The sequence below is a fragment of the Coloeus monedula genome (genome assembly GCF_965178545.1).
Source record: "Coloeus monedula genome assembly, chromosome: 5".
NCBI lineage: Eukaryota > Metazoa > Chordata > Aves > Passeriformes > Corvidae > Coloeus > Coloeus monedula.
This window is the reverse complement of record NC_138785.1, coordinates 43,263,843-43,289,655: the sequence shown is the minus strand read 5'-3', so window position 1 is coordinate 43,289,655 and position 25,813 is coordinate 43,263,843. Positions and strand designations below refer to the sequence as shown.

At 37.4% G+C, this 25,813-nt stretch overlaps 1 protein-coding gene across 1 annotated transcript; it reads right to left on the bottom strand.

Annotated features, from left to right (window-relative positions):
• Window positions 1-7,640: 7,640 nt before the first annotated feature.
• On the bottom strand, window positions 7,641-22,377 carry LOC309572843 (coagulation factor XI-like; the record flags this gene model as incomplete). Its single annotated transcript, XM_082281324.1, has 14 exons — window positions 7,641-7,796; window positions 9,017-9,156; window positions 10,434-10,529; window positions 10,836-11,011; window positions 11,388-11,562; window positions 11,907-12,022; window positions 12,152-12,311; window positions 12,392-12,501; window positions 13,311-13,470; window positions 16,392-16,501; window positions 17,061-17,220; window positions 18,766-18,869; window positions 19,535-19,697; window positions 22,320-22,377. 14 exons carry the CDS (start codon window positions 22,375-22,377, stop codon window positions 7,641-7,643), a joined length of 1,884 nt encoding a protein of 627 aa, XP_082137450.1.
• Between the last annotated feature and the right edge of the window lie 3,436 nt (window positions 22,378-25,813).

The window sequence follows — 25,813 nt, the reverse complement described above, 5'->3', positions numbered from 1 at the left end:
AAGTACGATGTTGATGCTGGGTATTCCAAAGATCCTCTTGAAATTATCTTTTATGCATTTTATCATGGTGTGTTTCTCTTCGCTTACCAGTCAAGTTTGAACAATGCCCCCCAGCCCTGATACCCCAGCATGCTGTTGTTTGTTTAACAGTGGTTCTCTTTGGCCTTTACCACACTCAGTTTCCCATCACTCAAGCCAAAAACAGGTCAGGCAGCAGTCACTGCTTAGTTTAGCACTTCACAGTGTTAAACTAAGCCCCAGCCAGCTCAGGCTGAGGCACAGACAAGTGCTGGGTCCCTGCATAACCAGGTCAGTGCAAAGCCTGGTGCTTCCTCATGCTAGTGGCAAAAATCACATTGAACAGGACAATTAACTCATATCTTTATATTAGTCATATTTAGGCCTGTTTTATCTTCTCATTTGCCTTTGTTCCTTTCACTTTGTTATGATTTTATATGGAGGAGACTTCTAAACAAAAACAACAACTCTTGAAGCAGGGAAGAAAACGAAGTCCATAATAAAAAATTCTGTTGCTTGGAGGAGAATGAGAACCAGTTAAAGAATGGGCAAGCAAAACAAATAGACAAATATTCAAAAAGACATATGTACAGGAAAAAAAATGAAACCTATGATTTTGTATTGCTTTTCACAATCATAGGCGGCAGCTGGAAGGTCCAGTCCACCACCTGTGCAAGGCAGGGCCAGTTACACCATGGTGTAACCTAGCCCTAAATACTTCCAGTGATGGAAGCTCCACAATATCCTCAACTTCCCCCTATCCACTGCTTCATTCTCTTTACCCCAAACAGTTTTTCTCAGCATCCTTCTTGGTATAACTTGAATTCACATGTTCTTTAATTCACAAATAGCTCTAAATCTTTGGTTTGTTCATTGATGCATAGAAAGAGCATTTCTTTCTTCCTGCGTGAGCAGTCTAAGTTTTACTAAGATCAACAGCCACTTTGAAATGATAGAGCTGTAGTAGAAGAGCAAGATATTATTTATTCTTCTGCTCAAGAACATGTGGTACCTGGGACATTGTTCTGCATGGTTCCCTTTGGTTGTGCTCAGAGGTAATGCTGGACACTAATAATTCAGATTATCATCTCTTCCCAATACTGAGCAATTTATCCATTTCAGAATATCTCACTACAGGTTTTTCCAGATATGAAAATCAGACAAAGAAATTTTTAACAGATGGGTATGGTTTTGGTGGTAAGAACCATTCATACATTATTAAAGTTCAGTCTATATTTGTTTCAAGTTTATAAGGCACAGTAGTGTGTGAGGGCCAGGCTCACACAAAGCTCCCCCAGCTATTTCCCTCAACCCCATCGCCCAAGCTCCTTGATTCAGGGCCAGACAACTGCACTGAGTCCAAGTTGGCCTCAAGCCAAGCCCCCCAGAGAAAGCAGATGTGCTCAGGGCCCTGACTGTTTCTTTCAGTGGTTTTATGCATATTTATTAACATGTGAAATACTGTGGGGTTCCATTGGCAGGGAGCTGTGGGCAAATGGCTTTTTTTTAACTTGATTTTGTCAGCCTTCATGTCCTGCTGTCTTTTAATGTTCCTGTGCCAAGAAGAAATGTGGAGCTAAACATGTCTGATGCCTTTGAATTCTACAAGTTCCACAAATGAAGATGGAAATTTAATTATTTATTTTTACATATCAGCTATAGAAATAAAAATATCCTTTTAGATGTTCATTTTCTCATCATAGCCATTAAACAGAAGACAAATTAAAGCTAAAGCGCCACCTAGTGACAAGTTATTGAAAGTTATTTTAGAAGACATTAAAAAGTTGCTCTTTTTCCCTGAAATTTTTGTGAAAGTTAAAGAAATCAGAGGTTTACTGAGAGCCATAAAAACATTTCTGGAAATAAGTATATAAAAGAAGTTTATATATATAAAGTATATAAACTTACTGGAAATAAGTATACAACCTCTTTATTCCATTTCTTTCCTGCGTTTATAGTAATTCTAGTGCTTACACCTGTCCATTCTGCCAATATTAAAGTTTGAAGTTCAAAGTTTTGGATTGTGTGGATTCATTCAGTATTTATCAAATAAATGTTTTATTAACTGTTCAGCTGAGTTCTTCCAACAATAGGGTTCAGAAAATTAGTTGGGATCAGTCAGTATTATGGCTCCAAGTCATCTGTCAAAACAGACACATCCGAGGAAGACAAGAAGAGAGAAGCAGCTCCTTTGTCACTCCCCTTGTACATTTTCCCCCTGTCCTCCATGGGATGACACTGCTCCTCCCTCCTTCCCCAGTCACACTGAGCAAATGTTGAGTGTGACTTGTTCCCTACTCAACATGTTGGGCACAAGGTCAAAACCAAAATACTCGTGCCTGAATTTCTTAAATAGTGAACCATGCACAGGAAAAGGAAATCACAGCAGAGAAACATAGAAGATTCAGACGTTATGGATGATGTTTCCTTAAGAAGCACCTTTCCATTAGCAGCACTCAACTAACAGGAATCATTCAAAAAATGATGCTGTGCTAAGGGACAGGCAACACAGTAAACTTCAGGAAGGCTACATCACCCAATAACACCTCAGAACAGATTTGTTTAGATCTCCTGTGATACTTAAAACCATACCATCCTCCAAATCACCGTATTTGACTTCAGGGACAAAAATAAGCAAAGAGGTTATTGGGAAACAAAATCTACCAGATGGTACAGTCAGCAGAAATGGGAGTGGAAGTACAGATATGGGGCTGACAATCGAATCTGGTACCTCAAAGTAGAGCAGCAAATCATAGCACAGTTGTGTGATGATAAGCTCAGATCTGAGCACAGTACAGTCATGTCTGGGCAATGCTTCACTTCAGATGATTCTACAACTTCCTAGCACAGAAAGACTTCCTGTACCACACACATCATTTAATTTTCAGGTCCTGAGGTACAGTTTTGTGGGCATGGAAAGGATGCCTAGGTGTTCCATCCTATTTTCAGTTCCAGGTGCCCAGATGTGTATCTACTGTTTAGGTTGGTCTTTCTTCAAGAAACTGATTCTTGTTTTGTTTGTTCCAACTCACTTTTTTAGTTCCTATCAACTCCCCTTAATCTCTTGCATGCCCTGTGCATTCAGTCCTCTTCCTTTGGTATTATTGTTCCCACACACACACCTCTCTAACCCTTACAAATAAACAAGCCAACAAAAATATGGGAACTGACTCAATATTTGCTGACATCACATTGTGATGGGAAAAGAGTATCAAAAACTTAAGGAGTAACTGCAGAAAATTTCAAAAAAAAAAAGGCAAAACAACAGAAACCAACCAACCAACCAAAACCAAAACCCATCACAATATCAAGGAAACCCCAAACTCCACTGCATACGACATGAAAAAATTTCTTGTGGTGTGCAACAATCCACAGTAATTCTAACACATCTATACATATCTGTAATGTGATTTACAACACAAAGACCACAGGAAAAACAATCAATTTACTACTCCAGGAAATGCTTCACTATAAATATGTAGTATTGCATATCTGCTATTATTGCTCAGAAGCAAAATAATGTTGCCTCCTATTTGAAGTAGAAATGTGTTTTGAATGTATTTTATGCAGATATTTCACTTAAAAAAAAAGCACCTAGCAATAATTTTTCAAAGAATCCTCCATACATACTGGAAATTAGGCAGAGAATAAGTATTCACAGTTCTCCTACTATGAGGAATGCCACTGTGAGTTATTTTAATTCCATCCAGTTTGCTATTTTTCAGCATTGGAGATTCATTTTTCATTACAGCAGAAAAATAATTTTTCACAGAACAAATTAAACTTACACTAAGAGGTTACACCAAATTGTTCCACTCCCATCTGCTGGGAAAGCAGAGGAAATGGGCTTACTAGGTGACCTCTCTAGATCTCCACTGCAAGGGTTTTAAATTCTCCCAGCAAGAAGAAATGAGAGGCTTTACTTCTTGTTCACAGCTCAGGTCATTTTCAAGAAGTCATACTTCAACCTCAGACCTTAGGCAAAGCACCAGTAGTGGTAGGAAACACTGCATTGCTAGTTTAATGGGAAACTGGGTGGTTCTTTTGTTTACAATTTTATTAAAATTATTACAGAGAAGGCTATTACAAGTTAGAAGAGTCCACTTGAGAAGCAAAAGAATATGACTTTATTTTATGACAAGTTAGTTGTTCTCCAGACTGTCACAGCATATATGAAGTGTTTCATCGGTGCCTGAACAAGCCTGAAAATTTCTGGGATCAGGGATCTTGTTTGTACAAAAAAATCACACCAGACTAATGCTGCCATTCAATACATCAATAATGGCACTTGCCCCTACCAAAATTTCTACCTATCTATTGCAAGTAAGATTATGAGATTTATTGACATTCAGGACAACCAGAGACACTTGCCATCAATCAAAATAACAACTAAAGCACTGATGTATATCTTCTGTTCCGAAACAAAATGAGGAAGATTTAAAGTATAAGACAAGGCTTTTCTTAAATGAGATTGAGATAGGTTTTTTGGTTGTTGGCTTTTTAAAAATTACTTTTCCCCAGGGAGATAGAGGAGAAGTGAGAATCAATAAAGGTCATAAACTGCCTCTCATTTAGTGCAAGTTACCTCTTGATACCAGAAAATCCAAGCGACATAACACTCAATAATACCAATACACTTCTATGTATGACTCTAAAGGTCTCAATGAATTACATATCACACAGGTGTATAAACCCACATAAAGGCCAGACATTCCCTCATGTAGTTCATCTTAAACAAAGTCATAAGGACTTCATATAGGCACCATGAACTCCTGAATTCTCCACATACTCCTGGTACTCACTTCTAGCCATCAGGAATTTATTACAGATGGACCAACAACTAATGCGAAACATCACTGAAGAATACCTACTCTAGGTGAAAATATATTGGAATAAGGTATTTTATCTGGTCAACAGCTACTCATTAAGGATGTCTGCAGCCATTGAGATCACTTATCCTTTCCAAAGGAACAGCTGAGTTTCCTTTGGCATATTGCTGTCACCTGGTATACCTCTGAGAAACAAAACATGGAGCTACAGAGGTCTACAGAGCACTGCTGAGCTGCCATTCCTCTTTGTTACTGCAATACTTACAACCTGAAAAGTTATAGCACAAAAAAACAAACAAACAAAAAGGAGGGAAGGAAAAAAGAAAAAAAAAAAAACCCACAATATATTTTTTGTGCATTTCAAAAAGCAGATGACAGCATTATTATGAGAAAGTATTAAAGGTTGTCAGATTGACATTACATATACTCTTTAGCCTACACAGTTTGAGTATTGGCAGACAAGTATTTTGGACGGTCTCCTGATGATTCTTGTTTAGAGAGCTTCAGCCTCTGCTTTCGTACTGAAGCAATTCCTTTTTTTCCTTCAGCAACTCTTTTCCAGCTGTCTTCATTCCTTTCCCATGGGGACAGAACCACACTTGAATGCCAAGAATCTTTCTCTTTTTATCCCTGTTTTCTATTTTTTCTTTCTCAGTCCCTTATTTAAATCTCTAGGTTTTTGACAGCATATCTGAGGTTTGCTGTTATTTTAAACCAGCTGTGGATTAAACAGAGCTTGAAAAGGACATCGGCCCCCACCTTTATCTCCTGTTCTGCTTCTGCAGTGTTGGCAAAAATCCCAGCACAGTGATATGCCTTCCCTCTCACCCTTGGCCCAATTCCCCCAACACACACCAGACTTTTCCTGTTGGCTCTCTGAACAGCCATGGCCTGCATTAAGGACTCCCAATGCATGAGAACTTTGGTACTGTACACCCCCAGTGACTCCAGCCCAGGTCACCAGGAGTCCACTATGGGGCAGAGGGAAGGTAGAACCTCTCTTTCCCCAGGTGTACCTGCAACAGCAGCATTACCTCTACCCTACTGCTAAGTTTGCACTGTTTTCATTCCTTCTCTGAATTCTGATTCTCTACAAATAAACAAACTTACTAAATCAACTCCCCAGCCTTTGAATACAGCTTTGGGAATTCAGGTTTGTTGACTGCAGTCAGTTTAGTACTGCACACCCTGACGCAGATAGGAGTATAAGCTTGTAGTGTGGAATTATATTTTTTTCCTCAGTATTATTTACAAAGAAAGCATAAAAAAATTAAAGACAAAAGTAATTTTCAGCAGCTTGATTCTTTTCTCCCATAAATTTGATGTTTAATTCCTAAGTTTCATGACCTCATTTACTTGCAGAGCTGCTCCTGCTGTTTACCTCCCAGTGTGGTGTAGGGCAATTATGAATAGCACTCTGGAACATATTTGCAGCAATTATGGTAATGTAGATTATTAGGAAACAAGTTCATAAAGTTTGGCAAAGATGGTGCTACTACTCTACTCTCCTTTCTGATGCAGTCTGAAATGCTGCTTCTTATTATGGGAAAGTAATTAATTTCTGACTCCTGTTTCTCACACTAGTATTAATTTTAGCTGTGAAATATGTTTGCTACCTGACACAAAGTAACAAGAAATGATAAAAGGAAATAAGGAGAAATAGGAAAAGGATAAAATTGTTTCTTTAATCAAGGAGATTTAGGTATTTGGAATTAAAAATATATTGTGTTACAGACCAATGGTATGATGTCTCTAAAAGGGGAATTCCTTTTTTTTATTTCCTGGATATTCTTCCTCAAGAGAGGTAGACCCCCATTATCGTTCTTATCACAAAATTTTCCACAGCAATTAGAATAATGTAAGTGAAAGACAGCTCATTGGGAGCAATGGGTTAAAAGCAGAAGAATGCTGGGGATTGTAAACACACTCAAGTGACCTTGCAGCTGGGAAATGCAAAAAGTCTGGACAGTAACAACATAGAAAAAGATATACTTTATGCCTTCTGCTGTTTACATTCTGTGTGCCTTGAGAACTACCTATGTGTATAGATAACATAGGTGCTTGGTAACTTGGACGCACCTTAAGGGACAGGTGTGAGCTCCCTGCCTTGGTCCTGAGAAGATCAAAGCCCAGTGAAGATCACAGCATGATGGTAAAGCATGCATGTGCAAACCCTAGGCAGGCAGCTGGGAACAGCAGGGCAGGATCTTCGAGCATGAACTGGGCGTGGTGGTGTCTGCATCCACGTGTGTCCCTCTGCCAAGACCTCTGGGTTTATTTTCTTGGTTAGTACTGACACTTCTTTGGTTAATTCCCTAAGGAAACTAGGTTTATGCAACTGTTTATACATCTCCATGCCTCAGCTTCCCTTCCCCCAGCCCTTTAGTAAGTTTTAAGTGGTTTGCCCATTTTAACTACATTCAGACAAGGGAGGGAAATTTCTTTTAGCTGTGTTGCAGCCTCCTAAGACAAGAAGTAGTACCCAGCTTCCAGGTCCATACATGTCCTGCTACCTCCTTCACTCCCATTTTGTGCTAGCAAGGACAGAAGTCATCCATGGCTCAGCTGTATTTTTTCCTGCCAAATCAGTGATCACAGAATTTATTGTTATTACTGTTTTTTATTTAGTAAAAGGAAAACTCTTTCATTCCTGCTTTTCTGCATTTTAAAACAAGTATTTTACACTCCAGGCTAACAAAAACACCCTTTAAAAAACACTAATACACTTTATCACATTGCTCTGAGGGTTGTTATTCCATAGCATCATGTTGAGTGAGTCAGTTAATGCTCATACTATGTAGTTTTTTCCAGAATCCAGTCTGAATACTCAGCAACTTTGGTGTAGACTCCTGGCTGCCTGGGGCGAGCACACCCTTCGCCCCAGCTGGTGATGCCCACCAGATACCACACCTCCTCGTGCCTGCATGACAGTGGCCCTCCTGAATCTCCCTGTGTCACAGGAAAAAAAGAGCATGCAAGGAAGAGGCCTCATCAGTATTTCTATCACAAAGAAAGCCTTGAATAAAATCAGCATCATTCACTGTTACCACCAGCATAACAGTCTATACTTCAATCACTTTCACTTACGACTAATTAAGAGAGGACTGAAGCAGGTTTTCTGATCTACCAGTAAATTGGTTTCTAAATAGTCATTGCAAACAATTTCCACTTCCCTTGAAGGTTCAAAACGACTGGCTTTTTTTGTTTTCTTTTTATTATTATTATTAACTTATCTAAATACAGTGATTTAAAATCCAATGAAAACTATGTGTGCAAGTAAGAAAAACAGCCAATTTGGCAGCATTTTTTCTCATGACCTTGTTTTTAGTATCTCAGTTCTCTACATGCCTTATCTTGTTTGAGTGACTCTGTCACACTCAGGATAAAACACCTTTGTGTTTTCTTTTCCTATTCCTAAGCAATCTTTCTGAACATAAGATTCTTTAGAGAAGCTGTTATGGGTTGTTAGGACAATAGGAAGTGTATTATTTTTTAAAAGAACATCTTCATGTTCTGTTATGCTGTATCAAATAAAGAAAGCATAATTGGCATAGAGGAAAAATTACTTCCCAACTCCAAGTATTTTTATTCCTAACCACTCATAGCAATAATAATATTTCAGCATACAAATATTAATGCTATTGTGACATTTTCAATTCTAATTACGAACAGAACAGTTTGGACAGTTTGTTTTTAGCCTTCTATTCCCCATGCATTTTAATAGCATTGCTAGCACCCTCCCTTCTGGTTTGTACACAGTGGATGCTTTAAAATAAGATTTTATGTACTGTATTTCATGCCAAGAAATAAAAAAAAAAAAGGAAATCTGCTCTTATTGGAGAAATGCTTCAAGATACTATACTTGCACTCTCTGGATTTCTGATAGTCTGAAGGAACACTGTTTTGCTCCCTAAATGGATATCTATATATCCACACTCAGAGTTTCCTATCCATGGAATCTACCCCTAAAGATTCCAATGTCATTTAAGAAATATTTTCCATATTCCTGGTTTTCTGTGCTTTTGACAACCTAAAGGGACAAGTTAATCAAGAGCTCTGTTGATAATCATACTTTTTTAATAATAGTAAGTAATAATAATTATAGTATTCATTTATATATTTGAACATATGGTTGGAATATACAACTATGCACTACTGTTTGTCATTACCTTACAAGCATCCCTTCCACCTTCATCATAGCCAGCACAGATCACTTTATCACCTATTCTGCGCTTTCGGTACCTTGCCTGGCATTCCTCTTTTGACATGAAGGGAACAGGAGCCTTCTGAAGAATATCTTGTACCCGACCTACATAAAAGTCAATATGAGCAGAGAAATGTTTGATTCTAGCAAAATAAAGGTTAAAATTCGACTCTGGAAATCCCCATATGTTGATACTACAAAGTGGGAGGTCACTGTTTCTAGAGTGTTAATAGGTGTTCATGACACCGATTTTCCTTTCTTCGTGTTAGCAAACAATGTGAATTGTCTTCTAATTTAAATGCTTTTATAATGCCATCTTCTTTTTCATGACTGGAAAAGCTTCAAAACTCCCTTGTGATTTACAATGAATCGTCATATATGAACGGCTCTCAGGACATTGGCCCTTGGAGCATTGCTTTGTGTTAGTAACTATTATTTCCTAGTAAATTGTTGCAATAGGTTTGGAATCTCCCAGTTGCCAAATCTGTGCTGCTCTCTATCCTAGTTGTTTTTAAGATGGAGAAATTTGCACATAGACTAAACAAGAGTATTTGAGGGCAGCCTTTTCTCTAGTAATTAACAGAAGAAATTTTTCTATACAGTATCTGCCTAAGTTTGTTAGACTTCACATTGAACTATAATTTCAGATAGGCAAGTGTATAAAGGAAAAGGTGTATATACATCTATATAAACATATAAAAATTACACACAAAAATATAAACAAATAAATAGGTGTAAAACCAGAGCTTGATAATTAAGAGCTTTTTGGCCTACCTCCATATAAAATCAGAGGAGTTCAAATCTCATCTACTATCAAAACACAGGTCATTGGCATGGTCTATAATCAATCTTCAGAATAATAAAAGCAATATACTTCAATCTCCAATTTATAAAGTCATATGAATACAGTCACATAAAAAAAATCATGGGTTATGTGCAGACTATAATTCAAAACAGTTCAGTGGTAGGTTTATTGCCTTTCTTAGGCAAAATAAAAAAGAGCGTGCAAAACCCAGATATGTACTGGGGTTTGCTAGTAGATTAAGCTAGAATCTAAGGAAAAATATTTGCGTGTTGTACAAGATATATTTAAGATTGAATTGTCAGGTATTTCAAACTATTGAACCAATTTATAAAATTAATTATTGCATCAGAGCACTGAGCTATTTAAGGCTAATTTCATACATCTTTCATTTATGTTTTATGATGTCTTAATAGAAATCAATTCGAATAAAAAATTATATTAAAGTACTGTCTAGAAAGAATAATGGTAGCTAAGAACAGAGCAGAATTTTCTCTTTTTAAAGAGGAGGTTTCTTTTGTCAAACACATTAATTTTAAAAATACAAAATTTCACTGTTTAAAAAAATATTTGTCTGTACCTTTTTCTTTTCTGTAACCCCATCCAATTACCCAACAGTCAGTATAAAATGTGTTAGTGTCTTCTTTTGACGGCAGGCAGATAGGTAGCTGAAGATCTAAAGTATGAGAGAAAATATTAGTTTGACCAGCAGAGACAACCACAACAGTAAGGTTTTGTGGGCACCCACATGAGCCCTGATGACAGCCTCCATGTTATGCTTTGTCCCTTACACTATGTATCATTCCCATCACCTAAATTAAAGCCACTCATTTTATTTTCGAAGCCAACAGAATAGATTCTCCTCAAACCCCAGTAACTGCATATAAAAGGAAGCTAGCCCAGGTGTCACGCACTGCCACAGCACTGCCAGCCCTGTGTCATCCTGCACGTTTTCAGAATTCCTCTGCAATACACTACATACCAGTAAAATTCATAGGCTTATCAAGTTTCAACAAAGCAATGTCATATCCAGTCTGTGCGTATTCATACTGAGAGTGAACAATAATCTCTTCCACTTTGAAGAAGGGCGTATCCTCATTTATTTCTGATTGTCTTAAAATACCAGCATAAACACGCCAAATGTTGGGATTCTCTAGACTGAGGGAAAAAGACAAACAGTCAGTCTGTGACTAAATAGCCTAATGCAGTATTACAGTAAGAAAATAGCTCATATCGCATGAGAATGTCTAGGGTTCTGTAAGTAACTTGTCTACTTTAGAATTTCACCTTCTAGATTCATTAAAATAATTTAGCGTCAGCAGTACAATACTATGCTACAAAGGGATAAAGTATGGAGTTCCAGTTACATTAGGAAACAATAGTCTACCTGAAAATTTCACCTTTTTTGTTACATTAAAGCAGTTCATCTAATTCTAGTTCTCATTGTTATTATCCTGAAAGGTACATCTCAATTTATCTTGCATGCTGGGTTAACCTTTTGGGGCTTATTTGTACATTTACATTTAGGCCTCACCTCGTGACACAGTGAGCAGCTGTGAGGATCCACCGGTTGCTGATGATGGAGCCCCCACATAGGTGTCTCTGTCGAGACAACTTGGCATGCAAGCTGACCTGCCACGGCCATTCACCAGGGGAAGAGTCTGTCCCACCAACGATCCTAATAGTTCTTGCAGAATGCTGCATACACACTACAGAAATAATCTAAAACAGAGCTCAAAGACAACTTGCACTCACCAATGAAAAATGAAGATGAGACTACTGGTGACCACTGAATATGTGCCACCCATTGCGAAGAAGGTGATACATGATACATTTTTCATGATTTATGATCATAAAGTCTATTAAAACCAGATTCACAGTGCTATTCTGGGGTTTACAAGGTGAAGATCTGACTGACTTCACTTTTCCAGAACACTCTAACTTTACAAGATCACCTACTGGGACAATGCAACCACTTTACAAAAACATGGTTTGGCCTCCTACTGAAATCAGGGAAGCACTGGCTATTTTTCATGAAAGAAGTTTTACTTACCAGTACTGGCTTTTTTTTTGCATAATCTTAGTGAGTATCCAGAGATACTTCCTGGCCCATGTACTATTTTTACTGGAGATCCATTTGAGGACATTCTTAGGTGACACTCACACTTTCTGGTAATGAATTAATGCAAACACTTAGTTTGTATTTTTTTCACTGAAGAGCACATACATTACTCCCTCACCACATCTCTGGAATGATTATTTCAGCAATCTTTGAACATTTTAAAAAATATATCTCACCCTTCCTCATTGCATGAACCTTGGAGGAGAGAATAGGAAAAAAATTGGCAGCGGATCATGTCTGTGCAAACCTGCTGACAGGCTCTGTGTCCTTTAGTATAAGTGACATTAAGTCCATCTCCCAAAAAATCCATATGCATGTAAGTGCGAGAATTGCAGGCTGTAAGAATGATTGCATTCAAAGCATCAGAAAGTTATTAATCAGATTAAATTTTTTTTTAATTGTAATTTATTGTTTACCAGGTAAAGATCTTCTGCAATTTAGGAGGCCAAAGCCTGATACGGCATTTTCTTGTGATATAAGTGCTTCTGGAATTCCACTTGTTGATGTCTTCAGAAGGCAAAGATTTCTAAAAGTAAATATTTTTTAAAATAACTAAACCTGTTATATAACACCATAAAAATAATTGTTTAGGTACAGGTAAAAGAAGATTCTTTCCTAAATACACTCTTTTCTCCCAAGTCTCAATCTGTAGAAATATTTCATATGAAAATGCATTCACTAAGTTCACTAGTTCACACAAAATTGAGGCAGTTTTTATAGTGCTGTGAAATGCCATACAGCTTACCAAACCTACTAAAGGTTTTACAGTATTCATACATATAGAGAAGAGGTGATTTTAGATGATGCATGCCATCTCAGCTTTGCTTTTCCCTGAAATTGCTGTGAAATTTTATTCTTCTCATTTGTGTGGAATATTGATTTTTAACTATTCTCACTACTGTGTATGAAAGAAGGAAGCCAAATAGAAATATTTTTAAACCCATTAACCTAACTGAAAAATCTTTTCAGGTAAATAAGTTCACCCTGCCAGGAAACCAGATGGCTCTTTTGATAATGTCATAAAATTCAGCCTTAAGTCTTTAAAACAATCTGGAGGCTCACTGTACTTTTGACGTGTATAATTCTTTTCAGATTAAGACCAGATAAGCAACCACAATACAAAAGCCCTGATCACATTGGAAAACAGTTGAAATGCCCACAGGAAATTATAAATTTATGAGCAAAAACCATAGAAACCTGTGTTTTACTGAAAATAGCTTTTCAACATAAATTTACATACTTATAAGAAATCTGTGTTTAAAAAAAAGACTGTGTTTTTAAAAAACAAATTTTAAAAAATCTATATAGATAATTGCATTTAATTGTCATAGTCACCTTTGAGATTCTATTTGCCATTTCCTGGTAAAAAATGTAAAGAACAAGCACTTTGGAAAATATGTACAAATAGTTTGGCAGACAGAAATATCAGGAGTGAAAAAACTTGTAATATTAATTCCTGAAAACTCGTGATCTTCAAAAATGTCCATTTGACAATCTGTATAAAACAAGAACAAAATAACAAAATTCCAGACTTTAGTATGCCATCAGAATATTGAGATTTACAGATTGCTCATTTCTATCTTTATTCCTGTTTTCCTTCTCTGATTGATCAATTGGAAAGATAACACAACATTTTAACCAAAAACTATTTCTCAAGAATATTTTTGAATATGTAAAGTCATAGAGAGAACTACTGAAGAGGGATAAGGTTCATATAGAGGAAAAACTACATGTTACAATAGAGATTTGCTAATCTAACAGGGAAAGGTTTAAATTAATTTTTAATGGGTATATCAGGTTCATAGGAAGACTAGAAAAAATATAAGGTGATGTTCTTCTTAACATTTCTTTTACTATTTGAAAAGTAGGCACAGTAAGTAGGAATGCTGCCCCCTGACATGGCCAAAATAACACAACAGAGGCTTGTCAGGATATTTCACACAACCAGACTATGGATATAGAAGTTACAGGAAGTATTAGCATGTTTAAAAAGAGATAAATGAGTTTCCTTCTCCAAAGATATACTTGAAGTCCTGGTTTGAATCCTACTGCGAGAACTTAAAAAGAAAAAAATGGAAGCATCAGTACAGAGGATGTTTCCTGAACTTACCAAGCTGCAGAGATAGTAAAAAATAGTGAAATGATCCAAAAGATAGGATTTGGTGGCAGCAGAGAATGTGAGCTCTTGAGAAAGTACAGCAACAAAATCAGTACTGCCCAGTGTGTTATAGAAACATACGGGGAATATCTTACTACGAAAGGGAAACTAACAAGAGGCAGAGCTAAATGTGACTCCTGTTAACCTGATGAGGTTTTCAAAAAACATAGGCAAAAAGTACAATACTGGGCAGTAATTATACAATAAGAACAGTAAAAAAATATAATCAGAAATCTGGAAAATTAGAGTCAATTAACTCTGGCAGTTAGTAGGTAAGATCCTATGTTAAGAGGAAACAGCATTCAGGAGAATGGATAGTTCCTAAAGGAAATTATATTTAAAGCATAAATGTGGATCAGAAACTTTAGGGAAGCAAACCTATGATCTCAAGGATCATGTTCAGAGATCATTTGCTCAATATCCAGTGATCCCAAGGAAGGTACTTTGCAAAGGGCAGAAATATAGACAAATTGCTATGAATGTGTAATAGCATATGTGCACAAGGATGAAGTCAGAGAGGCAAAGGCACAAAATGAAAGGCCACATAGAAAGGAATAAACTAAACAAGGCCAGAAAAAAACCTCAAACAAATGTTGAAATAAACCCATTTCAGATATTGACAAAACAAGGCAGAAGATGTTACTGAGTTTTTATGACTACATTCTACAGATCTCTGTCTGGACAGGTATAGCTGATCTGTTTTAGATTAGGACAGGTGACCTCCCTAGATGACCTCTTGATCCACTAGTGCTGTCGAGGCTTCTGTGATCACAAAATTTATTTCTTCTCTCTCTTGCCTGCTCTTGCCTCTTTCACAAGACACAGAAAGTAGGGAAACAGGCAGGAACAAGATTGATTTTCTCATGTTGTCATGGTTTAACCCCAGCCAACAACCAAGCCCCATGCAGCCACTCACTCTCCCCCACCAGTAAGATCAGAGAGAGAAACAGAAAGGTAAAAACAGAGAACTTGTGGTTTCAGGTAAAGACAGTTTTATAGGAAAATCCCATGTTGGGCACCAAAAAGGACTTTGGTGTGTTGACCTTGGCTAGCTGCCAGGTGTCCAGCAACTCGCTCTATCATTCCTCCTTCCCAGCTGGACAGGAGAGGGAAAATGAGACGGAAAATGATTCATAGGCTGAAATAAGGCAAAAGCAAAAGCTTGCACACACATAAGCCAAGAGGAAAAACCCAATAATTTTATTCTCTACTTCCCATCAGCAATTGATATCCATCCACTTCCTGGGAAGTAGGGCATCAGCATGCATAGTGGTTGCTCCAGAAGGCAAACACCATAAACACCTCCTTTCCTTAGCTTTTATAGCTGAGCTGACATCATGTGATCTGGAATGTCCCTGTGGGAAATTTGGGTCAGCTGACCTGGTTGTATTCCCTCACAGGATCTTGTCCACCCCCAAACTATTGATGGGAAGAATGCTGGGGAGAGAGCACTGATGCTGTGCCAGTGCTGCCCAGCAGTAAACCCAAGCACAGATTTGAGAAAGAAATATACTGATATAGTCTCTACAAAAAGTGATTTATAAAGGAAACCTAGATTATCTGTGAGATAAAATAAGGCTATATGAAAGCAGAATAACATCATCATCATTAAGAAGGGAACATATCACACAGTAAAACAAAGTGGAGATAGATTTAAGAAAAAAGAAAAAACTAGAAAAAAGTGAAAGATGTTTCAACTGAGAACAAGAAGGTTTAATACACACTGTTTGATTCTAGACTCTTGAGAATTTTGTCTGAGTAATGATTGCAGGAACAAGCACTGACTTTTTGCTTTCATGGCAAATCACCCACAAAATGCATAATATATCCCTTCCTATTAGCCAGCTGTATTAGAAAGCTGCAGATCTCCATTAAAAATTTTCAAGTGCATACACAGTATACAAACAGAGTGTAGAAAGCTTTATATTTCCCCTGATCTTTGAATTTGATGGGCTTATATCTTCCAGTTTTGTATCCATGATACAAAGATAACGTACAATATCATGAAGCTAATCTTATGAAAGAATTCTTTAGATCTTTAAAGAAGGGAACTATTTCTGTAAGACAAATGATAACATGAAAAAAAAAAAAAAATAGATGAACCTCCTTTGTCCCTGAGTGTAGTAACTATATTTTAAGAATAAGATTATATTGGAATTATTCTACATAATGAAACATTTATACATGTCAGTGATAGACTGCATTTCAGGATACATGACCCTTAAAACTAAACAGAATCAGAGATTTTAAATAGTTACCTAATTCAGAAAGCTGGCATGGCTTTAAAGAGAATCCAGACACAACCTCATCAAGCATCTTTATGCTGGCTGGAGTTCCAATACTGGTATGTTTCAAGAAGCATTTTTTCCTGAATGACAAAAAGTAAAGAAAGTGGTAAGAAAACAGGGCTTCTTCCTTGGATTAAATCACCTTCCTGAACCCAGAAATCCTGCCATTGTGCATGGTCTGGCCATGGGCCAGAACAATCTCCAACCTCCAGAGCAAACTTCAAATTATGAACAGAGCTAGCTGAACAATGTTTAACTTGCAAAATTGAGGAGATTAAGAGCTCAAAAATAGGTCTCATAAAATGAAATCATTTCTGTGGATGCTCTGATGATGCTATTTTCAGAACAATAATCAGAGCAAGATTGAACATAGCAAAAATGCAGCACAGCTACCAATATAATTTGCATTTCAGTCTCTTCAGAGGATTTTAGTTTTTTTCAGGGCTGTAATAATCAAGTTTGTCTTTCTCACCAATGGACAAATGAAAGTCAATTTACTATTGATATTTTCCTACCTGCAAGTGTGAACAAACATTGCAAGGAGGAATAAATTGAATATTCTTGCACCTTAGACTGCCCTGAGATTTATTCTACTTAGGCATAGGGTTGTCCAGAGAAATGAATCCAACCTGTATTTACCAAAAGCTTGCATTGTGAAATGTTTCAGAGGCATATGTAAAAAAATGACAACGGTTGTCATTGGTACATCTTTTTTGACACTCTTGATAGCTGTCAGCCATTGAGATATCAAAAATATTCCCTTCCATATCCAGTCCTACATGGACATCTGGGCTGCAAGCTGTGGAGAAAGAGAGACCAAGTTCTAAAAATGTACTTCTATTCTTTTCTCCATCCCATGCCCCAAATTGCCCAAAAGATAGCAGTTTGTATGACACAGCCCTCATAATCCAGATGCCATGTCCCACACTCACTTCAGTTACATCATACTTTATACATAGATCTAGCACCAAATCAGAAATGCAGGCCTGGTGTAGTACCTCATGGCAAGGGGAACAACTGGCAGACTTTGTCAGTGCCTCTGCCTACATGAGAGAGGGGCTCTGACCATTGTGGCTGACTGAGACCAGAATGACATTCACCAAAGCAAGAACTCAGAATCAATACTAAAATATATTTTCCCAGTTCCAAATTCATAGAGCAGTTTAAATGGCAAAGTCTGTCCTCATAAGCTACAGACATGTCCCATTTGAGACAGAATATTACATTTACACTCCACAGAGGGAGGATTGCAACTGTGGGGGTTGAAATGCAGGTCATTGGGGTCTCCACAGAACAAGAGTCAGCCAATGATTGGAGGCATTTTTAAACATGTGTGGATAGATTTTCATTTTAGTCGGATTCTAGTGTAATTCCAGTGATATTAATTAGTCTAAACAGCATAAAGAATAACATTCCACTGAAATCTCTTTTTCTAGTCCAAGATACTCAGAAATACAAACATGAAGGTTTATTGGCAGGAAAGAGCTTTGAAAGGGCCAGACTGCTCTGAAGGGCAAGTGGCAAGCAAAAGCAAGCACTGCTTACTTGATAATAGCTACAGTGGAGAACCTGCAGAAAAACCCATTTAGTCCTGCCATGCTGAGATGCTATACCAATACAACTGAAGAACTAGTCTGACATCCATAAGACACTATTTGTCCTCAAAGGCAGGAAACAAATACTATATTCTTCCTTATTCTATTTTTCTAAAGTACATGCTATGCTTAAAGTTGATCTCCTTTTAATGACATCATCATGACAGTGCAAGTTTAAAACATATATAAATTAACACATTTAATGGGCTCTTAATATGCCTGGTGATAATTCACAGGTATGGCATGCTGACATTAAGGCTTCATGTAAAGCACACATACCCTAAAAATGCAGCTGCTAAAAAATTATTACACAGAATCACAAAAGTACTAGCATCACTTTGTGACAATGCACTTTTGCTGTGTTGAGCATCTGCACCTCAGGGGTCACACATGCCACTTATATGAGCCACTTTCTGGAGCAGAACTGTAGTAGTAAATTAATCTTTAGAACTGGAGTCAGCAGTTAAAGCATGGGCTGCCATCTGCCTCTAGCAAAAGATACAGTGACTGCAGGAGCATGATTTCCCTGTTACTTCATGTGGGGAACCTGGATGGTGGATAGGTGGGCCTGAAGAGTAAAACCAGTAGAGTTTTTGTCACCTATGTTTGAAAGCAGTCTGGCAAAGAGCACACAAATCACTTCTTGGCTGCTTCCCTGATTCTATTCCTCTTTTTAAAATGCTAATTTTTTAACAGCTGCTACACAATGCAGAGCATAAAATACAGGCATGTGAATAACCATATCTTACCACTAATTTGGTTACACTGTTTTAAGGAATGTCCAGAGATAGCTCCTTCCATATTCACTTTCGGCAGCATTTCTGTATCGCTGTCTTTTAAATAGCAGGAGAACCTGTGTTTTAAAATGCAGCAATTCACAGCTTTTGCAGTACAACACAGACTTTCATAATTGTTTCTCAGGTGAAATGCAGCTGTCCAATACACCTCAACATGAACTTTTTGACAAGTGTGATTGGAAGAAAAATAGGGTCAAGCCTTACACGCTTGGTTGGCACTGGTGACAGGTGACAATACTTCGTGTTTGTGGGAGCTCCAAGAGGTCTCAATAAAATGAGAAACAGAGACCGGGCTTGGAGGACAGAAATGCACTGGGCATAGAGAGGAAATACAGCCTCATTCTCTCAGGCTACTGAAATTCTAAATTGTGAGAAAAATATGCTAAATAGAAAGGATGAGGAACAGTATGGGAGACCATCGGAGATGCGAAATTATTCACATTGTCCCTCAACAATAAATACATGGCATAGAGGAGGGAGTGCAGAGTCAGTTCTCTTTCCTTGAAAGGGCTGGTGTGTGTGTGAAAATTTGGGCATTGTCAAATTTAACCTTTTGAATTCAAGCAATTACTCTTAGATCACCAGTTTTAGACATACATGACATTGTTTTCCATGGCAACCCTGTACCTCTCCCTGCGTGGCTGTGTTCTGTCAAAATGTTACCACGTTTCTAAATTATCACAGGAGACCAGCAAAAGACACAAGGACATTAACCTTCTACCTTTTTGCAGGATCTTTAGTCCATGTTGCTGGCAAGTAGGTGAAGAGCAGACAGGTAGGATGGTAAGTACACACTACTTGGCAGTAATTGGCAGTCGGTGTAAAAACTGTAGTGAGGTCTCCTCCTTGGAAGAATGTATTTTCATAGATCTGAGTCACACATTCTGACATGGAATAACAAAGTGTGTCAATTGTTAGAGATAGGAACACCCAGTTCACCAGGAGACGATGAAGCCACTGCTCCTCTTTGTCACTGACCTTGCTTTTAAAACAGGCTTTTTTCAGGAAAAGTGGATAAGGGAGGGTCAGTAGCACAGTTCTTCTGAGAGCCTCATCTTTTCACTCTAGCAGAAATAATACTGTCTAGGGTGTCTCCCTCTGTTCCCTGTCTCATACCCAATGCTGAACCAAGGTAAAAACCCAAGAAGCTGGATGGGCCACAAGGCAGATCTGCATAGCAGAGAGGGAAGGTACCTTCTCATGGAAGATCTCAGGAACAGCAGAAGCCTCTTCTGAGAGAGACCAATATAGACCATCATTATGAGGAAAACCAGGAAGAGGAAGTGCAGAGACCGAAAGGAGTTAGAAAGTTGTATGTAAAGACAATCCTACTTTTTAGGGATGCTCTGAGGTCAGAGTCACAGGTGGTGCCACTCTGCACAGTCTCAATGGCTCCCAGCATTTCATAGACCTTCAGCTCTCTCACACTGCACCTTGAACCCCACAAACCTTCTTCAAAATGAAGAAAACACTGTTACAGGAATAACATCTCAGGAACAGTCTAGAATAAAAATGAGTTCTACTACTACGTTGCATCTGCAGGAATTCTTGGCTCCGAATGACATACTGAACTCTGTAATGGCAACCACTCACGCTGCAGAGCTGTGCAGCAGAGGTACCTAAGCAGCAACCTGCTCCCATCTTTCAAAATGAAGGCACTTGTAAGATCACAGAATCACAGAATATGCTGAGTTGGAAGGGATCCACAAGGATTATTGAGTTTAACACCTGGCCCTGCACAGGACCATCCCCAAGACCATGTGCCCAAGAGTGTTGTTCAAACACTTTTTGAACTTTGTCAGGCTTGGTGCTGTGACCACTTCCCTGGGGAGCCTGTTCCAGTGCCCAACCACCCTCTGGGTGAAGAACCTTTCTCTAATATCTGACCTAAACCTCCCCTGACACAGCTTCAGGCTTTTGGTCCTGTCAGTCTCAAGGCTCCAAGCGGTCTTGAATATCCGTTGTAGTAGAGAAGCAGGGTAGTTTGTCAAAGGACTCTAAGATCTCTATATTAAAACATACAAGAGAGCTGTCTTTACACAGGAGACCCTCTCTCATCTTGAACTTGCCCTCCAAAAGGAGTAGCAAACCAATAAGATGGCTATTTTTATCCCTTCATCTACAAAAGTGCTTTTTCTTGGAAGAAAGATAAAGAGAAAATAATGTATTTTTACAGACTGGGAGGAAACCCAACCGAAAACATTGTATCTAGTGGCTTAATCTGTTACTATAGAGTGATCATCCTGTATCAAGTGATATTTAAAATAAAAACAAATGGAAATATCATTTTTGTGGATGGAATTCATTTTACAGTTTTAAAATACTACAAGTGGATCTTATTTGTTAATATGATTATAAACTATACTTTGGCAATTCAATGTTTCCTGCACACAGGTATAATATATACTCTTTTTGTTGTTGTTTAAAGGACTAAGTAAGGAATTACTAGGCATATCTGCTAGATGTGCTAATATCTTTCAAAGGTTAATTCCTTATTAGCAAAAAATTAGACTTTATAAACATGTAAGTTCTCTGGTATATATATACTTTCAAGCTCTTTCTCTAAAAAATTGTATTTATTATTCTCAGAGGCGTTTCTTTGTCCAGCTTTGTCATTAACAGAAAAAAAATTTCTATTCTTAGAATATTCTAAGTGAATTCTAAAGCTAAAAGAAAAGAATATTGCAATTATTTGCTGTATCAGATATTTTGGATCCTATTTATCTTCTTCTAGCATAAATTAACACCAAAAAAATTACTTATGCTGTAAAACTATGCACCATGTAAAACTGTGCTACTTCTGAACATTTTAATTTAATAAAAAATATTTTCTAGGCCTCAGAAATTTTCCAAGATTTTAGTTTTGCTGAGATTTAAAGCCAGCTAAAAATACTACATTTATCTATTAGATTTTGCTAAAAAGCTGTTACCTAATTGTTCTCTGAGAAAACAGTTAAAACATTACTGAACTTATACTTGTGTTAGGCCTTAGTTATAATTTATCAGGAAAGGGAATTTCAGAGAAGTGCAATGCAATTTTTGTAGTTTAACTTGTGCTAGCAGAACAAAGTAAATCATTAACACAGAATGAAAGACATACACTACACTTGACCTCCTGCACCCCAATCAGCCACAAAGGGCTTCCTTCCCCAGCTGCTACTTAGGCTACTAATCTTGCCACTGGGCACAGAACATGGAGCATCACACCAATTTCACGGTTACAATGTGGATGCAGTCTCAGTCCTATAGAGAAAACTTCCTGTGGCATGGTCCCATGTGTGCTGAGGGGGGTGACAGCATGGGGCGTGGCGGGACAGTGCCAGCAAAGCCCCATTAGAAAGTTCCCTGTCAGACAACAGGGTTATGCCAGTTACCCGAACTTAACTAAGCTCAATAAGCAGAACAAACAGCTCTCTCAGGAGCAGACTGCAGTTACTAATCTTCTCCCCTTCTACAAGAGTTGCTTTACACTGTGTGTAAATCACAGGAATTATACATTAACTTACCGCTGTAAACTGAAGCAAGTAAGAAAATGAAATAAAAAGTCCGATAAATCCAATGCATCCTAAAAGCCACAAAATCGTTCTTTAGAATATGTTTAATAAAGGGTGCATAATTAGTTTTATAAAGCACTGCTAAGCTTAATGCTGATTTACACTTGTACTGTTTCACCATTAATTCAAAATTACATTGAAAATTATGATTGCAGCTGTGATATGCTGTTTTGGCATACCTTTTAACAGCAGAAAATTCATTCTTGCTCAGACTGGGAACAATATTCCATTGAAACGACATTACTAATACTGACTCTCCATACAGATTAGTAGATACTGTTATCAATATAGCAAACAAATGACTCACACTCACTACTTCATATGCTATATGAATTCTAAACTATTTTTCACATGCAAAAACTTAAGCTGTGAACTAAATTAACCACAATACACAAGCCATAAATACTCAAACTTACACTGTCTTGTTGCTATGAAAACCTTTCACTGAATACCAGCCACAATAATGATTACATACCTGAACACATAGTAGGTCTGGAAGCATGGATAAGGTTTGCACTCAACTAAAAAAAAAAAAAGTCAACTCTTTGTGTTAAATATTACTGCCTGCAATGCTAACTCATCTCTGTGTTTACTTTGAATGAGTGCTCTTTTTGTCAATATTGTTACTGACCTTGGGACACATTTTCAGAACATCCATCATCCACACTGCACTGGAACTGGTCCTGTATAGCTACGCGTCTGCAACACAGTCTCTCTTTTCTCCCCTATAAAATGATGGTAATATTTTAAACCCCTGGGAAAATTTTCACCTTTACGTCAAATTGCAGAATTTTCATCGTTCCTGAAAGCAATCACAAAACCTACTCATATCTGAATATTTACAAACAAAGCAAGCTGAACTTAGCATTTTTTGTGTTGCTCAGCATGTACTAGCATTCAATTAAAATAATTGTTTTGCCTCTGTGTGTGTGTGTACATTTCAATTGGTGGGACAAAGGGATTAGAACATTTGTCCAAGAACTTAGTTTCTTCACTTTTTGTTTCTCATTTGGGCTTTCCATTTCAGATATTGGGCAGTTATTCCAGTCTTTTACTGTTTAAAAAAAAACACAAGCAAACAAACCAAAAAAAAAAATCTCCAATCATGCACTTTTGGAAAAATAACGTATACCATTCAAAAAAGTAGAAAAACAGAGCAGATTGACCATAAATTTTATGTGTCAAGATCATGTGTGTCATTCATGCAACATGTATTCATACCCACATTCATCAGAAGCTTTTGTAAGATTTCATTTCTATAATCCATTATTATCTATATTTTAGAATTTTTTCTCAGGAAGGGGTATCTTCTGGTGATGGGTGTATATTTCCGAAGCAAACTAGTGGGAAAAAAAAAAAAAAGAAAAAATACTTCTTTAAAGTGTCAGTTCTCAAATTTAGATATCATACTCTTTCTAAAAGCAAACATCATTTTAATTACATCTGTAAGGGCATCAGTTGGATTGGATGGTGAAGCTCAGAAATAAGGCAGAAATGCTATTCAAAGAGAATCATAATGAGCATGCTCACTTTGGAAAATAAATGCATTTTCTTTCACTGGGCCTGCTATTCACATGATGTGCTCCCATTTACACTGCTGTGCTGTTGCTCAAACCAATAAAAATGTACTTCTGTACAGAGAAAAAAATTTATTATGGACTCTATGCTGATGAGTGAGTTATTGTTTATTATAGGAGAAATTACAAAATATGCTGAGACAAATTCTCAGCTGGTATAAGTTCCCTAAGCCCCTCTGAAGTCCAGAGATTACATGATTTAAACTAGCAGTAGAGGTAGAAATTTAAAGTGCATAGAATGCCAAAACCATCTAATGCTCCTTAGGCTCATGAGGGCTCCACATATAAGGTTACTGTTGGCCTTAATTCCCTCATTGTATCAATTTAGCTATCAATATTCTAAATATTAGCTAAATCGGGATGTATTTAGGTAATTCATTAATTCAGATACCAGAAAGAAAACATTTTTATAAATGGAAACATTTTTGATGATCCAAGTTCAAAGTTTATTTGAATCATCTAAAATACAATGGAGAGCTTGCTTCTGTTTGACTCTGCTTCATTTTGACTTGGTAGTGAAAAGAACCAAAACCTGCTTCAGCCTAAGCAAGTTCTTTATGATTACATCTCCCTGGCAGTGCAATTGCCTACTCTCTTGATACTGCTTTCTGCTGATTTCCTCTGTGATCCATGCACTAATCTCTTTCATCCGCAAAGGTGGCAGGACTTACTGAACTGTTTCACCTCAGGAAATGAATGACTGGATTCTAGCCTGATTTAGGTTCTAATTCTGCCTGGCAGAACCAAATCCCACATTTCTTATGGCAATTCTATTCAAAAAACAGCTTCAGCATGGAAGAGGATCTACTCTGTGATGAGACAACACCTGCTGGTTGTGATGTGGAGCAAGAGGAGAACTTTCTCAGAGGAAATGAGGGAAGGAAGGCACCAGTATGGTGGGAACAACCCACATTCTCATTTTGATTTGGCTTTGTGGACACCTTTCCATCTGAATGAGGATACTATAATAATTCAATGAACCTGAATGTTCCAGTAGGAAAAAAGCAACCAACCAAAAAATATGCTGAAGAAGTTCATGGCTATCATTATGTATATGACAAAGGACAGAGAGAAATAAAATACCAAATGCTGCTAAAACAAACTCTAAATCTAAATCTTGATATTTTCTTCTTACAATCAACAATCTACAGCTTTTTCATCTGAGTCACAATGCCATTATCTGAGTGAAGAATCCACTATCTCACTAGGGCAGAATCTTCTGTTTGACTTGATACCATCAAAATGTCTGCAAAAAGATGAATAATTTACTGATTTGTGAAAAGTGCAGCATTGTGTATTGTATCAAAATGAAACAGTTTACTAGTTTCATGTCCTGCAATTACATGTCAACAATAGTCTTCCTGGAAATGCAGCCCAGAAAAAACTGCAAATCAGATGTCAAATAAGAAATCAATGCAAACCAAATTCAGGATCATATTAAAAATAATAGAAGACAGTTGCAAATACTAAACAACAAATAGCTGCTAAGTCTGTTATTTCAGAGGTCTTCTTTGATTTTTCTCTTATAATCAGATTTGCCTTTTTTTTTAATAGATGGAGAATCACATTACTGCCCATGGCCTTACTTTCTGTAGCTAAACCACCTGATGCTGGTTATCATTAGATATTAGAGAAGACAGAATGTTTCAACGTATACTGAAGGGTCCCAGTATCTTGATCAAGGCTTGTAAACTGTCAAACAGTAACCCTTGAGCAAGTTGTATGTGTCCCTCAATTACTAGCCTGGAGTGAAGTCATTTGAGCATATGCCAAATGCTGAGTCTTTTGCTAACTGATAACTTTTGCCTTTCTTTGCTCAAAATATTTTGCAATTTCAATGAACACTTTATATCTCCACAAGTTATACTC